The sequence below is a fragment of the Aulonocara stuartgranti genome, assembly GCF_965226115.1.
Source record: "Aulonocara stuartgranti genome assembly, chromosome: 8".
Classification (NCBI taxonomy): domain Eukaryota; kingdom Metazoa; phylum Chordata; class Actinopteri; order Cichliformes; family Cichlidae; genus Aulonocara; species Aulonocara stuartgranti.
Window position 1 is genome coordinate 8,703,144 of NC_138959.1, and position 17,711 is coordinate 8,720,854.

At 37.2% G+C, this 17,711-nt stretch overlaps 1 protein-coding gene across 1 annotated transcript; it reads right to left on the minus strand.

Annotated features, from left to right (window-relative positions):
• Positions 1-7,732: 7,732 nt before the first annotated feature.
• LOC309713068 (5-hydroxytryptamine receptor 3A-like) lies at positions 7,733-16,403 on the minus strand (the record flags this gene model as incomplete). The annotated part of the gene is made up of 8 exons (XM_082544405.1): positions 7,733-7,836; positions 9,227-9,437; positions 10,968-11,125; positions 11,254-11,423; positions 12,082-12,191; positions 12,654-12,817; positions 14,800-14,868; positions 16,367-16,403. Coding segments are annotated over 8 exons (1,023 nt in total), but the record flags the coding sequence as incomplete, so codon positions are not given.
• Between the last annotated feature and the right edge of the window lie 1,308 nt (positions 16,404-17,711).

Below are 17,711 nucleotides of genomic sequence, written 5' to 3' on the forward strand. Positions count from 1 at the left end.
TGCAATGTACCCGATTGAAAAACAACTTTTTTATTCTGCTTTTAGCAATACTTACAGTGTAAATAATCGTAGTTTGGTTGAAGCCAAAATGGTTAACAGTTTTGTTGGTGACTGACATGTTGATGAACAGCCACTCGTACTGTGTGTGCATCACCTCACGAGACCACTCTGAGATCAAAGTACTGTTTTCCTGGTAGAATAACAGAATTTCTTCATCTGTAGTGAAATATAAAAATAACTGTGAGCAGTCCAACAAGGAAGGAATACATGTTGTGGTTTCTGATGCTGTGTGCTCATCAGACCATTGAAAACACATGCAAACAAAATGTTATGGGCTCACCAGAGTGCATGATAGACTTCACGGAGAGGTTGCAGCTCTGAATGTCAAAGGGGAATTTGTACACGTGCATCTTGCAGGTGCTTAGCACTACCTGATCATTCCTAAATTCAACCCAACCGTAATTCCTAATGTTGAGATAAGGACTTGGAGAGGCTTTGTCCTTCTCTGTCCTGAGTAACCAATGAGAACAAATTAGATTATGGTAACTAAAAATAGTATATTATCTGTTACGGACTGTAACAAGCTAAGTACACCTACTATGTAAACAAAAAACTCTCATGTATAAGAATGGTATTTTTTTAGTATCTATAGCATAAAACAGCTAACTAGCTACTGGTGGGAGGAGCTTAAATGGAAGATTCATCTAGCCACATCTTAGTTACTCACTGCGCTGCTTTAAACTGCTATGAACTAAAAATAAACTAGGGTGACCAAAGTCTAATTTCTGAAGTTCGAACACATTTTGATATTTTTTAAAATCAGCAGTTACACTGTCTGAAGGCTGCTGCATACAGCAGATACAGCACAGAAGAGAATATTACAGAAGAAAATGACCTGAAAAATATCACTTCTACATTTGAGAGAGATTTCAAGAGGCTTACAAGGTGAGATAGTGGATAGTTAATAATATTATTATTAATAATAAGAAGGATGCTACCGGTAAAAACTTTGAACAAAGAGGACTTAAACAGTTTTGTCTGCAAAGCAGTGATGTCTGACAAAATCACCACATTCAAGACAATGGATGCACTGTGATCATTGCATCATATTCCCTCTTTGTTTTTTGTATGGTGATTCAAAGTTTCAAAGACAAAATTAATGTCTCAGGTAAAGATTGTTTTTTTCTAACCTTTTCATTAGCTATATTTTCTATTCCATTAGCTATTTGATGACTGAAAGGTTACAGCTTGATGAAAATGTATGTTTTCCCTGCAAATTAATCTAAATGTCTCAGGCTTTTGTCATTTCTAAACAATAAATTTCTTTGGTAGTGACTGTTTGTGAATCAGTGAGTGTTTATTAAACTTACATTTCTTCAATAGTTAGATCCGGCATCCACAAAAGCTTGGTTGGAACTAATATATGATCAAGTCCACAGAACTCATTTGGATCCCACCAAATGTGCTCATTGTCCCATCTCTGCACAGAGGAATGAGAAAAAGAGAGACGAGGTACAAGTAGAGGGGAAAAAAAGCGAGGAAAAGATGAAAATGTCATTTTAAAAATAATACTTTTAATTTCACCAATAGAGTGAGAAATTATGTATTTTTAAGAATAGGCTCACCAAATAAACCCAAATGTAAGAAATGAAGGTCTGATCAGTTTCTCTCTGTGAGCAAAGAAATTGAGCAGTGTTACTTCAGGGAGAAGCTGAGCTTTTCTCAGTGCCATCTCACACCATCTGATGGCTAATGGCATACGGTTAATTCAGTTCAATTTTATTTATATAGCTGTAGCTAACTGCCACGACTGATTGGGGGTGAGGGAAGGAAGACAGGACAAAAGACACTCATCCGCAAACCACTGTGCAACCAGAGTCCACCACAACCCCCCGTTCCATGTCTTTTCTGACTTAATCAACAACTTTCCATGTAGTCAGAGAGGGGGGGGGGGGGGGGGGGTGTCGGTCACATACAGATGGAAATGACAGTAATTAATTGACTTAAATTGTCCAGACTGAAATGCAGTATTTAAAAAATTTCCAGCTCCGTGAATGTAGCTGAAAAAGATGGTTTGCTATGATCCTTTTAATCAGCTACAGAGGAAATAACATTAAAAACAAGAGCAGTCATTAAAAATAAACAAAACAGTAAAAATAACTTACCACATCTAGGATGGCAAAAATTTTCATTTCAACAAATATCCATGTAAGATGATTGTGGCGTTTAACAGGCCGGCTCAGAGTGTATTTGTGACTGTCTTGGGTTAGGTTCAGGTAGTTTACAACAGCCTGAGAACTGCAACTTTCATCTGTGTCCATTTGTCTATCTGAAATGAATACACATATAATGCATTAGAGAGTAAATTCCTGCAAGAAAAAGAAAAAACAAATTCCACCTTCCACTCTTCCATGCTAATTAAATTTGCTTTCAAAAAGCACTTCAGTGATCTGGTGGTTATCGAGACTTCAAACTTCATGTTTATCCATGTTAATGCTTATGAGCTAATGGTGTCAATGAACAACAGAACAACACTTCTGTGGGTACGTATAGACTGCTTCAGGAACCTTTTAACAAGCCATGAAAAGCATGGGATCACAAATGTAACCCAGGATCTAGGGGCTTGTGGTCACAAAAAGGCCTGAATTGAGCATGTATATGTAATCAATTCTCTAATGAAATTATTGTAAATGTGAAGATCTGAGCAGACAATTAAATTTAAAAACAGTCTTCATTTAAAAATACGTTTTCTAAACGCATAAGTTTCAGCAAGTTGTTGTTGACTCAATACAGGCATAAACACTCAACCCAGAATTAAAACAATAACCTGGTTCAGTCTCCACGTATACTCACAGTCTACAATATTAGACAGATTGAGAAGAAAGACAAGAAGAAGAAAAAGAAGAAGTTTTGCAGGTTTTGTTTCATACTTCGCATTCGTTCAAAGATCAGAATATCTTCAGGATTCTTTATCTCTGCCGAGTAATTAACTGAAAGAAGAACATATGGGATGTTATTTTCCACATTTTTCAGTATATGGTATTTGGTAAGTGTTGGTTTAATGTATTTATCTGTTAGTATATTTACCTTGGGAGGAGCAGCTATATTTTATGGCATCAAATCCATTTAAAATGCTCACAAGTACATGTGTACCTACTATTTTTTCTTTATTTAGTCAGGAAAATTATCCACAACAAAAACACTGCCTGGCTAAAGAAATGGGAAAGTTTAATGATTACACAATATTTATATAATTAGATTCTTACATGGCATTCCAAAATCTTGTAGCTCAGGACTGGAAGCATTTCCATCTGGCAAAAAACAAACATATAAACAAACAATACACATCTATTAGATTATTCATATTTCATCATCTGTTAATAACATCTAACTATGTTCTTATCCACTTGTACAATTCATTGTCACTATGGGGCTGGCAGGGTATAGGGCACAGCTTGGAGAGGTTGCGAGCTCATCACAGGGCAAACACAGAGCAAAAAAGTTTTGAAGTGTTTGTTCTGTACCATAATCTTGTCTCTCTAAACTGGAGGCATTTCCACCTGAAAGAAATGAGTTTTTTAATACAAAAATGAAAAGCAAAATTTCCTACTTTGCGTATTTTATCATCCAGGAAGGACAGTAAGATGACAATAGTTACAAATATCAACCATATTGTCAGTTTATGCAAGCCACAAAGAAAAGCTGCACTCGTGACTGATCTGGGCTGCCTCTTTTACTGCCAGCCCAGATCAGCTAATTGCTCAGTTTATACCATTTACCCACTTGGCAAATCTTATATATAATATTCTTTTAAAAGTAATAGTTTGTTTGAGCAGGAATTTAGCAACCAAAACTTGGCATGAAGGTTAATCATAGGCCTTTGTGTAAATATTGTCAGTAAATTATTCCAACTGGATACATCACAGAGATGCCTACAAGATGCTTAGAGAAGCAAGCATCTATCCTAGACTAAAATATTTATAATAAGTAAAAACAAACAGTCTTTCTATAAATTTAACACACATGCAGTACACAATAACGTCTCAGCTTACCTTTGAGGAGGAGTAGAAAAAAGAAACCCACAATTCTCATGGCTGTGAGTGTGTTAACCTCTCTATGTTGTCTGCACATGCTGCACTAATCTCACTGTCCTCACTGGAAGAGGGCGGGGCAAATGTAAAGACTTACTGCACATCCATGTCCACATCAATTGTAAGAGCATAATGGCTGCAGCATATTGGCAACCAGTAACACCAATGGTGCTGTTACAAAGTCAGTGAAAAAAAAAACTGCCTGAATGTGAAAGTAAATAAACAGAGCAAAATCAAAGCAAAATCAATATTTATTAGTAGAAATTAATAAAATGTGATAATCATTGTTTTGTACTGGTGCTGTATAAATTCCACTTAAGACGTGTGGACTACATTTCACACTTACATACAATCTCTTCAATGCATGTGGGCAGCCATCCACTTCCTCATCAGCTTTGCTAAAAGCTAGATGTGGTGAAGGACTTTTTTAGAAACTTTAGCTTCATCTTCCAGCAGAGGAAGATTTGAAGGGGGCAAACTCAAAAAGATAAAAAAGCGAATTCATTTCCCTCCACTTGATATTTGTTTATCATTGTTTGCATCTATTCCCAATTACCTTGTTGTAGTTAGAGTGCCCTGCACCAGCGTGGTCTTAAAGGTCATAACTGGAAAACACAAAGTAATAAATTTAAAGGTGGACTTCCACTTTTAACAGTCCAACATAATAGTTAAAGCTTCTCCTCTGTCTGCAATAAAGGTGGATGGAAAAGAAAGAAGGAGAAGTAAAATGCTTGGCTACAATCTCATCTCCATACAACTGGCCAATCACTCTTTACAGTCACTTTGTTTGTTTACTACTATAAATTGATGCATGCTCAGTAATCCTGCTTTCTTGACACTCTTCGGTGTACCCTTTTAAATAGTCTTAATTTTTTTCTAGGACTGAAAAGTGTCAGTTACATGATTTACATTTTAAAATAATCTTTACTTATCGTATACTCGGTCTTGGGGCAGCCCTTCAGTTCACCACTGAATGTAACACCACTGTAATAATAATTATTGTCATAGTCCATGTGTGCAAATTCAGCAGTGGCTTTAGCACGGAGAGAAAGACAAAGTACATACTATGGAGAGAGTAGAGATGATTTATTGCAGTGACATATAAAGACATGGAAAGTGAAAAGCAGTGAAAACTAAAAACCAGAATAACTAAAGGTGTTTCAGGGTCACCTAATCCAGACCTAAATACAACTCAGCTCCTCTGGCCACTGCAGGTCTATGAGTTTCCACTGACCCATGTTAAGGATTTGAGAGGAGGATTAGGCACTACCTGCACAGATTGTCTCAGCAGCATTGAACTTTATCGCAGCAAGAACAAGCTGAAAACTTCCCTTCACCTTGTGTTTTGGAAGAATTCACGGTCACCCTGCCAAGCAAGTGATGCTATACAGGGACTCCAGCAACAACAAAGTCTCTGCAGCAGGCATTGAGGTCAGAACCAGCTAAAAGTGGAAGACATGGGGCAGTCAACCAGGTTGAATTGTGGTTGCAGCACAAGCAAGTTTATGGGAAAAGTGGCATCAGGATGAGCAGGGTTTGGAAGCTTTCCAAGGTCTGGAAGCCTGGAAGATGAATTGGACACAAGCCAGGGGCCTCATCATCACAGGCTGGCTGAGGGTGTCTGATGTCTTGATGACTCTGTCCAAGTTACATCAGAAGATATATGTTATGTAACCAGAAATAGTCTGGTTGAAAACCGAAAGTTTTATCCTTTTGATAACAATGGAGAGTGTGTCATTTCTGGATTTAACCTTAACCTAACCGAGTAAACAGAAATAGAGGGAAATATGATCTCTCTTTTCTAGTCCATGTTAGTACACTTGCTACAGCAAGAAAAAGAAACTGATTGAAAATCCAAGGCTTTTCAGGGAGTTTCTAGAATATTCAAATAATACAGAATTATGACAGTGTGGTCTAGAAGTGATTCACGGATGAACTAGGTTGAACTAGTATCATTCTGAGATTGAATGTTTCTAATTTTATTGATATGGCAGAGATGAAAGAAAACAGTTAGTTAGAAAGCAAAACTTTAAAGGATGTCCTGGGCAAAAATGACTCCAGGTTTTCTCACAGTGTAACTTTGAAGCCAAGGCAATCTCATCCACAAGAAGTACTGTATATGGCTAAATTCTCATTTTCAATATTTGGCTAAATCATTTTTCCAATCATATAATTAACCTTAACCCAGCAAGAAAAGCCATTATCACATAAAAATATGCATACACATACACATACACAAACTAACAGCCCATCAAATGATTTCCAGACTTACAGCAACAGATGTCACTTTACTAAAATTCTCATCAAAATAAATACACATTTTAAATGAATTCAAAGAAAATGAAAGTACAATATAGAGGAGTACCAGTCAAAATTCCAATGACCAAAATAATCATTGAGGTCAGACTGGGTTCGACCCAATGTGTACATATCAGCTTTCGGTACAACATGTTAAAAAAAAACAACAACTTACAGTTTAAAAATAAATATTTTAAAATAATATATCATATTAATCTAGTTGGTACATTTTAACTTTAACTGTAAAAAGCAATTAATAAATATAACAAACTTGCAACCAGTTTGAACTTTAGAAGCTTAAACAGACTTGTTTTGTAATAATGCTTTAAAAGTCAGTATTTTCTACAGTGGGTCATTTTAAATTTGATGATGCATAATAGATAACTAAACATAACTACATTATCAGTGTGGATCAGACTCCACGTTTACATCTTTGGATTACTTTGTAACATGCCAGTATGAACTCTCACCAGCCTACATTGCATCAATGACTGTTCTGTCTTCTTTGGTTTGAATACATGGAAACTACAGGTGTGAAAACAGACGGTGCATAATGATTTCAAAATGTTTAACTTTGTTTTTAAACTAGCAATTTATTTATTGAGAGGGTTTTTCTTCTACCCATCATCATCTTCAGAACTGTTCCACATTATAAACATAACCCCTAAAAACAGAGTGACTGCTGAGACATAAAAAATCAAGAAAGCCCTGTTAATGATTTTAACCACTCTGGTCCAATAGCCTGACTTCATTTCTTCCTTCCTGTTACTGCTGAGTCGATTCATTGGTTTCTCAGTTGCCCCTGGTTCATCTGAAACTTTTTCCACAGCAAAGGACACGTCCGTCAGTTTACTTCTGCTCCCCTGAAAGCGGTTTTGGAGAAAGATAATTAACATTAGCAGTGCATATTTGCAGATGTTTTTTTCCCACTCCATTTGGAACAAAAGAGATCATTCCAGATATACAAAAATGTTAAGAATAATCTCTTCCATGCAAACACAATGTCTGTTAAGATTTTTTTTACACTTAAAAAAATAATAATTTAAAAATCCTTTAAAAGTGTAATATAATCCTCACCTCTTTGATCACCGATTGCATTTCTTCAGCAGGTGCATCACAGACAGATGCACAGTGACTATCTGGAAAAAACATATTAGGCATAAAGATAAAGGCAACACAATTTAAATTTATATAAATAATTAGTTGTACAATGAACCATTATTAATGTGTCTTTGAGTATATAAACCATAACTATACATCCAAAATATACCTGAAATTTCAAGGTTTCTGTGTGGATTGGATTTGTCACCACAGTTCACATCTGTGCTTTGGTCTCTACTAGTCTCGTTATCTTGAGCTGCAGAGTCTTTCTCAATCAGATGCATCACCAAAATTGTCTCCAGGAGGCTGAGCAGCATCAGAGCAAATATCCCAGTGCAGTAGACAGCTGAGGAGAGCAGGCTGTGTCATTAATGTGGATATACAGTCATTGTAAAAAGAAAGTACATGGTTTCTTCTAAGGTTTTACATACAGAGGGTAATAAAATGTAATGTGGTTCTTACCAGGTGCTAAAATTAGGTAAATGGTTCAGATGAACAATAATGCATGACATGTTGCACTACGTTGCAAAGTAAGGTAAATACCCTACAATATTACAGAGGACACCCGAACAATCAGATAACCCCGTATGAGCAAGCACTTGGTGACAGTGGGAAGGAAAAATGTATTTTGTAACAGGAGGAAACCAGGGAGGGGCAGTCATCTGCCACGACTGATTGAGGGTAAATACAGACAAGAAGCAATTGCTGCTACCCATCAGTCTGGGAAAAAACTTTTTAAAGTCCAACTTTCTAAAGTAAGAAATGTTAGTTACAATTGGAAACATTTAAGATAATTGCCAGTGTTGCCAGGAGTGGATGTCCCAATTCATCTCTAGGTCAGACAATGTAGCGCTCAGAGAAACTGCCAAAACACCCAAGAATTACATCTCAGACTCAGTCACAGGCCTCAGTTAGCATGAGTTCATGGGAGTACAGTCAGAAAAAGACCAAACAAGCTTAGAATGGTTGCCAAGAGAAAGCCTGTTGCATCTAAAGAAACCGCAAGACTTCTGGAACACCGTCCTTGGGCCAGTATAATCATAGTGGAGATACTAAACATAATGCACAGCACTACATTTGGAAAATGAACAAACAGAGCATGTTAGTGTCAACTGTCAAACACAGTTGAGGAATGATGATTCAGGCTTGTTTTGCAGCCACAGGACCAAGGCACCTTGTAGTCCTTGAGTCCACCATGAATTCCTCTGTATACCAAAGTATTATAGAGTCAAATATGAGATTATCTGTTTGACAGTTTGATCTTGTCTGAAACTGAATGATAACAGGACAATGATCCCAAGCATTTCTACAACAGAATGGGTGAAAAAGAATCAGTGCTACAATGTTCCAGTCAAAAACCTCAACCTGATTGAAATGCTGTGGCAAGACCTTAGGAGAACTATGCATAAATTAATGAACTAAAGCAATGATGTAAGTAAATCAGCCAGAATTCCACCAAAATGATGTGAGAGACTGATAAAGTCAGAGAGAAAACGATTACTTTAAGTTCTGGCTGCTAAAGGGGGGACTACAAGCTACTGGCTTAGTTTCCTAGTTGAGCAGATAAATAATGACAGTGAAATATGTCATGTGTTGCTGTTCATCTGGGGTTCTATTAACTTAATTTTACTAACTGGTCAGGACCAGATGATCTTCTGATATGTAAATCCTTATAATTAACTGTGGCATGAATATACAACTGCTGTAACTATGTGCAGTTAAATACATTTCTTTACCTATAAGTGGAACCTTGTTTGAAGAACAGGGCAGAATGTCATTGAGGATAAGCTGCATCACTGTAACAGCCAGCAGGACGGTGACTTTGAAGCTGAGCTTCTCACCCCCAGTATCTGAGATGAGGAATGATGCCAAGTCCAGACACAAGAAGAAGAGGACTGGCAGAATGAAATTCACAATGTACAGGATAGACCTCCTCTTCATGGTAATCTGTGAAATTATGTTCAATTGGTTAATCAGATATATTGGTTATCCTCTTATATTTTTGACTGTAACATGTTTACCCTGTATAAACTAGCTCTTTGTGGATTAAGGTTTTACCATGACCAGACTAAGAGTAGTGAATGTTAAGATTACCAGAAGGGGAAATTTAACAAAATTGTGCATATTAAACGATATACTATAGTGTCTAAATGTTTAAAATAACTACTGAGAAGCAGGTTTTTTTTCCAATCTGAACCGAATTATTCAATTACATCAAAAAAGCAGTTTTTCCATATTTATCTAGGGATAATTAATCAGTTATTCATGACAAAGAAACACCTCCATTTGTACTGGATAGTCTATATTTTGTGGACTTGAAAACTACATTCAACCACATCTTAAAGTTTCTTGTGGGGAAGCTGTTGATTTACTTGTTGGTCTTTGTTCTTATCTTCGTTTACGTTAACTAGCTCTGGTGACTGATATAAGAAGATTTTGGGTACGTGTGGGGAAATGAGCTTCATATGAAGGGTTACTAGGCTCAGCCTTACAGACAGACTAACAGACTGACTAACAACTTGCTCCTCAATGGAGCAAGTTGGGGTGATTTGGGAATCCGAACAGGGTGTTTGATTGATGCCTCCTAGGTGAGGTTTGTTGGGTAGAGCCTACTTGGAGGGGTCCAGGCGGAGCCTCATGACATGCTGAAGAGATCTCTCAGCTGTCCTGGGAACATCCTTTAGTGTTTCGCTGATTTCTAGTCTTTAGCTTTTGTTTCTGTGCCTTCCTTGTGTCCTCTGCGTTACTTCTAGTCATCCTTGTTTCTATGTTCGTGTATTTCCTCTTTCCTATTTCCTCATTACCCTCTGTGTGTATACATGGTCTATGTTGTCTTTTGTTCCTCCTCCTCTGTGTATCTCCCTCTGCATTTCCTCTGCATTTTGTCTGCTATTCTTCCCTCCGTGTTTCCACGTTTCAGGTTTTTCTAGTTCTATATTTCAGGTTTTGTGTTTGAAGTTTCATATTTAGCTTTTCCAGTTTAGGTTTTTCTTAGTTTATCTCAGCTCCCCGTGGCCTTTTGTTTTGCAGTGTTTTGTGCAGCCGACAATAAAGACTTGCTTTAAAAAAAAAAAAATCCACCTCCATCTCTGCTTGTCTGCGCTTTGGTCCACACCTCATTCTCTCCACATGATCTGCCCTCACAAATCGTGATAGATATAAGGTGATTATAATTGTATATTGATGCATACAAAAATAAGGTCAGCAAGTAGGGTTAAGATGTGAACCTGTGGTTTTTGCTACAAGACAAATCTATCAAGAAAATATAGAAGAATGTGTAAATAAACAGAAAAGGATGGTGTAAAATTCTTAAACAGATGAAGAAGAGCCTACATACCAAATGCACTGGTTTTTAGTTGGAACTATGAGATGTATTTGAGCTAATTCTTCTGTGTAAAACAGACCCAGTTGAAGGCCTGTAACATAGGCAAACGGGACAGTTTCCATTGATGTGTCTCTGCTTGAAAAAATACTTACAGTATAAACAACAGAAGTTTGGTTGAAGTTCAAGCGGTTGGTTTTGTTGGTGACTATCATGTTGATGAACAGCCACTCGTACTGTGTGTGCATCACTTCCCGAGACAACCGTGTGATCAAAGTGTTGTTTTCCTGGTAGTGTAACTGTATATCTTCATCTGAAATGAATATAAAAATAACTGTGACCAACTCAAACATGAAGAAATATGTTGTATATAATGTATATTGTACCTATATGATATCTGATGGTGTGAGTTCACCTAAACAAAACATGTTATGGACTCACCAGTGTGCAGGATAGACTTGAACGAAAGGTTGCAGCTCTGAATATCGAAGGGAAATTTGTAAACATGCATTTTGCAGGTGCTTAGCACAACCTGGTCATTTCTGAATTCAACCCAGCCAGCTGAGCTAATGCTGAGATAGGGACTCGGAGTAGCTTTGTCCTTCTCTGTCCTGTAAGAAAGCAAATATGGGACAAATGAGATCACTTGTATACCATTTTACAGACCATGAAAAACAAGTAACATTGTGGTGTGAGATGCAGTTTACAATGTAAAGCTCCAGGAGGCAAATCTAAAGATGTAATAAAAAACCCAACAAACACAAACTAGATCAATAGAACAATACACAATTTTTTTTTCTGGTTGCCAGGGTGTCACTGACTGGTACTTAGATCTGGATAAGGAGTTGTGAGTTAATCACTTTAAACTATAGGCTAAATGAATTGCCGAAAGAGGTGTCAGGGTAACATATACCATTTTGAAAAGTTGTTATTTTTGTCAGTTTGCACGTACAGCATGCAAGTAGGCCAAAGAACAGGCTTAAGCATATCTACATAAGACACAAGCTATTAGTTTGGACCAAATAAATATTTCAAATAATAGTTTTTATACAATCTGGTATTGTCCATATTCTAGATTCAGTATGCACCTTAATGAATAAATGGATAGGCTTTTTTGAGTTTGGAGCAGTAGTGTATTATTTTATGTTTTATACAAGTGAATCAATAATGTTTTAGCTTTGTTGACATTTTTAAAAATAAATGAATGTTCTCTCATTACTGCATGTGGATCTGTCAGTGTGAGTGCATGTGCAAATATATTACACTTACATCTCTTCAATTGTTATGTCTGGTATCCACAAATATCCGGTAGGGACAGTTATGTATTTCAGTCCACAGAACTGATATGGGTCCCACCAAATGTACTCATTTTTCCATTTCTACCCATGAAGATGTACCAGATATATAAGAGGAGAAATACAGAAAGAGGGCAAATAGACACGTTTTCAAATAAATAATTTGAATTTCCACATTTCAGTAAAATATTGTGTATTTTAAAAGAAGAGAATACTGACCAAAGAAACCCAAATGTAAGAAATTAAAGTCTGGTCAATTTCCCTCTGTCAGCAAAGAAGTCACAAGTCAAGCTTAATAAAATACAATATACATACAAATATAAGTTATTGCTTATGAAAATACTTTTCTTTTAATTGTACCGCAGTGGTCCCAAATACAATACAACATGTATGCAAAGCTTTCCGGCTGCCCATTTAACTGTTAAATGGCTGCATGGAAAATACACACACGACATTTATTTTTAATAAATGTCATTTGTCAAATTAATACGTTAATTAAAGAAAAAAAAATCATTAAAAAAAAAACTCTAAAGAAGTACAACTTACCATATCTAAGATGGCATAGATTTTCATTTCAAGCACTACTGTCAAAGGGTGAGTGTGGTGTCTAACTGGCCGGCTCATGGTGTACTTATTATTGTCTTTAGTCAAGTTCAGGTGGTTTGCAACAGCCAGGAAAATGCAAAGTTCATCAATTTCTACTTTTTTATCTGAAATGAGATTAGATTTTGTATTAGTGAGGCAATGAGAGGAATGCATAAAAAAAAAAAAAAGGAAACTTGAACACACTCAATTATGCTTTTCAATAAGAACTGCAGTGTCCTGGTGATTATCCAGGCTTTAAAATTGATATATGTTCTCTTCAGATCTGCTGAACATACGTCGTATTAAACATGACAAACACAGTAATCTCTGTGGGTAGATATTGACTGCTTCAGAAACCTTTTATCAATCTATTAAAAGCACTGACTCACAAATGAAAGCCGATATCCTGATTCTTGTGGCCACTAAAAGGCTTGGGTTGCAGGATGTGTCTCATCAGTTCTCTAATTTGAAATATTATTTGAAATATAAAGATCTATACAGACATTCAGAAAGGGTTCATTAATAATCTATTTCTTATTAATGTTAAAATTTATATCAGGAACTCCATACTATACACAACAAAACCCTGGCATAATAATTAAATTGCGTTGAGGCTGAACAAAAGTCTTGTTTCATGGCCTCACCATATTCCCCCCACAGCTACTGTCAGAGCTGCCCCCCGTCCGCCTGCTATTAGTACCATCTTACAGCTGCAGCTTCTTACAGCTGCTTCAGCAATGGAATTGTGAACATTGGACAATCACAGACGATGTCTCTGTTGGATTGGGATCAAAGTGTTGTGAGTCTTGGAGTCTTGTGACCCTCATAATAAGTTTGGAGTCTCCTGCATCCTTCCCCACCTGATCCAACTGAACACCAGGTGGTGACTGTTTGACAGCTCAGCTTGTCTCTCTAACCAAGTCCAAGAAATGTGGTTGCTGGACTGATGACATTATTACTAAATCAATCAGCAACCTGTGAACTTAGGAACACCCTTATGCTCAAACATGTTTAGTCCATAGACTAAGTTGATCTGATAGGTTAGTCCTAATAGGGTAACCTCATATTCATAGATGGACTAACTATGGTTTAGTTAGTCCATAAGGTAAATATGGAGTAGTCCAGTGTTTCCTTCACTTTTGGAGCCATGGCACATATTTCACATTAGAAAAATCACACGGCACCCCACCAAACAAAAATGTTACAAAAAGCATATTGATAATTTTTCCACGTGCACCAGGTATAGTGGAATTGTCTTGGCTTGTCCCCAGTATATCTTTTTTGCTTTCTTCAAACCACTACCCATGCTAGGACCTTCATCTGGGTCGGAATTATCTCCAGGACCCAGGTCAGACTGACTACTTTTTCTTTTCAAATATTTATCTATTGATATTACGCGCTGTCATCTCACTCACAGGATGACTATTATGTAATTTCTACCTTGTCTTTTTCCGTTTTACTGTAAGTTGGCAACCCATTTAATTGGAGCAAGACGTTATACTGCCCTCTAGAGGAAGATAATATAATTGTTCTGCCCGTTACTCATGCCGGTCGCTTAGAGTACCAATCAGGCGAAACCAGATAATCTTCCACAGCAAACCTGATCATTTCTCTTGGCACACCTCTGTACCGCGGCACAGTGGTTGGGAAACATTGGACTAGTCTATGGACCAACTATGGTTAGTCCATAGAGTAAGTTAGTCTTCTTGGTTAGTCCTCTGACTAACTTTGGTTATTCCATAACCCCTGGGGGAAACCCCAACATACTGGCAGCAAACAAACATACCTCTCACCAAGGGCGACTCCACATTGGAAACATAAACTAGACAGCTCCAGATTGCTCCCAGAGCCGAAGTTGTGTACTGAGGTGAGCCTGACTATATCTAGTCACCGTCTCTCAACCTTTTCGTTAGGTCAGGCTCCTTTCTCACAAGAGTGCTGATGTTTCATGTTCCAGGAACTAACAACAAGCAAGTGCCCTGCACTGCCACTGAACACTTATTGCACCTGACCTATATGGTGCCTCCTGCGGGTGATCAGCCTACAAGAGAAAAATATAAATGCACACATCTATAACTTCTGTGAACTCAAAGTTAGTTTTACTTACCTCTGGTCATGGTCTCATTGGGCATCAGTTGAGCATCATCTTGTAGCTCTAAAGTGGAGGTATTTCCACCTGAAAGAAAATAGTACCCCTGTTTTTTTTTAACAACTACTGTGTTGCAGTATATATTATGTCATCTTTTAACACTATTTATTTTAAATTTCCACAGATAATCTTCACAAGAGGTATGGGCTATTAAATGTTAAAAAAAAAAATCACCTCAAGATTTACCCTCTTAATGTTCCCGCAGTGTTTTTTGCATGCCTGAGCTGGATCCAGACTGGAATAGCAACATGAGCCTGCCCTCCAGTGGGCATACCAGTTACACGATGAATGGTAGAAATTTGGTGTTATGTGGATCTATTTGTATTCAGCAGTGGTGAGCTGACTTTTGTTTATTTATTTATTTATTTATTTAAAAGTTAGTTAATCTGACCTCTGCTCATAGCTTGGTTCTGAAACAACTCAGCCGTAGAAGAGCTAGACTCTATTCCACTCAGCATTTCCTCTCTCCTATTATCTCCTATTTCTATTATAAAGCTTCTGTACTAATCACTGTTTGACCATAAGGCTGTTGCTAAAGCTCACTTGGCACCCAAAACCGTCAGACAAAGACTGAAGTTTAGTTTTACATTGCACCATCGGATGTGCGGCTGGATGTACTGGAGACTCAAGTAAAGAGAACAGTTCAGCTGTCAGCTAACTGGTGGTAAGTAAAAAATGCTGGATAGGCCCGACATGCCTAAATGTGCAAAGGATATACACAAAAGGGCTCACAAAAAAACAAGAAGGTACAAATGGGGGAAAACATGCAAGAATGTAACAAAATACATACTTTGGGCTAGGTTTCAAACAATATGAGACCTGGCAACATCGATAAATCCTTGCTTGGCTTCCCTGAGTCTCACTTCTGGTTTCCAATTACTGCAAAGATTAACTCTAAATGTTCCTCTGTACCAACCCAAGTGTTCTGTCCAGCCTGCACCGTCCCAGCTCATCTCCAGTCACAGATTCTCCTGTTTTCTTTTTGTGATAATAAAGACTGAAATAACATGTTTTGTGATCTCCTTCTCAGTTTCTGGGTTCTTCAACCATGGCCAGGTTGTTTTTAATTAGTTTTAATTTTTTCCACAATGTTTTTTGTGTTTTATAATTGTTTGAGAAAAGTAGGAAGATTATTTGGACAGTAGGTTTTATATATGAGTTTCATATCAAGCAGATTAAGCAGGAGAGCTTCTATTCAAACTAAATAAATGTTTCTATGGAGAAAAAAAGAAAAGAATAAAACTTTCTTGGTAAAGCTGAGTATCTAAATGTTACCACCTCATCATTATGTTGTCCCGATCCTCCTAATAACCAATTAAAATTGTGTTAAAGAATGAAGCTCACAACACAACAGATTTAGTAAATTGAAGCATTTAATTAACGGTTGTCAGCTGGTAGCTACTAGATGCTAACATAAGCCATTGTCTTACACTGAAAAAGATTTTACTGGTCAAAGCAAAAACAGTGTTTCTTAATTGAATTAAATGATAAGCTGCATGCATTGTACAGAAATAGTGAAACTTACCTTTGAGGATGAGGAGAAAGAAGAGAGATACAATCATCATAGCTGTGAGAGATCAATGAGCCCTGTCATGCTCTATGTGCTGTCTGGAGAGGCTTCCTGTTCTGCTAATGTCACTGCCACATACTGGAAAGGGGGGAGGGCAAATGTAATCACCAACTGTGTGCCTACCACATCCATCCTTAGAGAGTAATCACCATCAACAGTCAAAACAGCAGCAACTGCCAACTTTTGCTGTTACAAAGTCAGTGAACAGTACTGCCTGTAGCAAACACTGAAACATTTTTTTTTACATTTTAAAGATAAAAAATTAAAAAAAAGTGTAACTGAGACCCAGCAGAGCCGTTGTTGTAGCTTCTTTCATGACAAACCACCCATGTCTTGTGAGCCACAGTGTTTTTTAGCCTCCCTGTACTCCAAACAGGTACAGAGGATGGCTTTAACAATCCTTAAATATGGTCCCCATCCTCTAAGGGGTGAATTTCAGCTTCTTTCCACAGGACGGAGGTTTCTTTTTCCAAGCTGCAGGACAAAGCGTTATAAAAACAGCTTTGTCCCTGTTGCTGTCACTGAATTAAATAAGAACTGCTTTTGTTTTTGATTCAAAACGTTTAAATTACTATATATGTTCTACAGTGAGGTTTATATTTTTCTTTTAGGTATGTGTGTTTTTGAAGGGATGCCAAATGCTATCATTTTTCTGTAAAGCAAATTTACCTTGCCTATGGGTATAAATACAGTTACCTTGAAACACACAAACACAAATTGACTGGTTCTTTAGCACGTTTCTACTCATAGAGCTTAATGCACTTTTTTATACAACTTGCCTCATTCATCCTTTCATATAAGCACTTTTTTAAAAATGCTTTTCATATGTAAGTGATTTCTATCTTGTCCAAGGATGTTTGGCATGCAGACTGGAGCAGACAGGGGTCAAACCACCATCTTTCCAACTAGTAGGTGATCTGCTCTACATCCTGAGCCACAGCAACCCCAACATACTCACAATCACACATAAAAAGAACACAGCAAGATTTTTGTGAAGTTTGTACATCCATTTTTCCCCTCTTAGCTGTGCTGAGTAGTTGATATACATAACAAATGAGCAAATTATGTTTTTCAACATTTGAAACTGACATTTTTTTTCTGCTAAACTGATTGCACACTTGTTGGAAGCTGTTGGAAACCCTTTAATGAAGACTTCTTGACCTGAATTAGAGGTAAAAAAATTTTTTGTTAATTGTCAGTCATTTAGTCATTAAAAGGAAATAGGAATAGGGGTTAAACTCCTGGTCCTGATTTGAAAGTTAATGGACCGAAATGCAACAACCAGGCTTTCTTTTTTTTT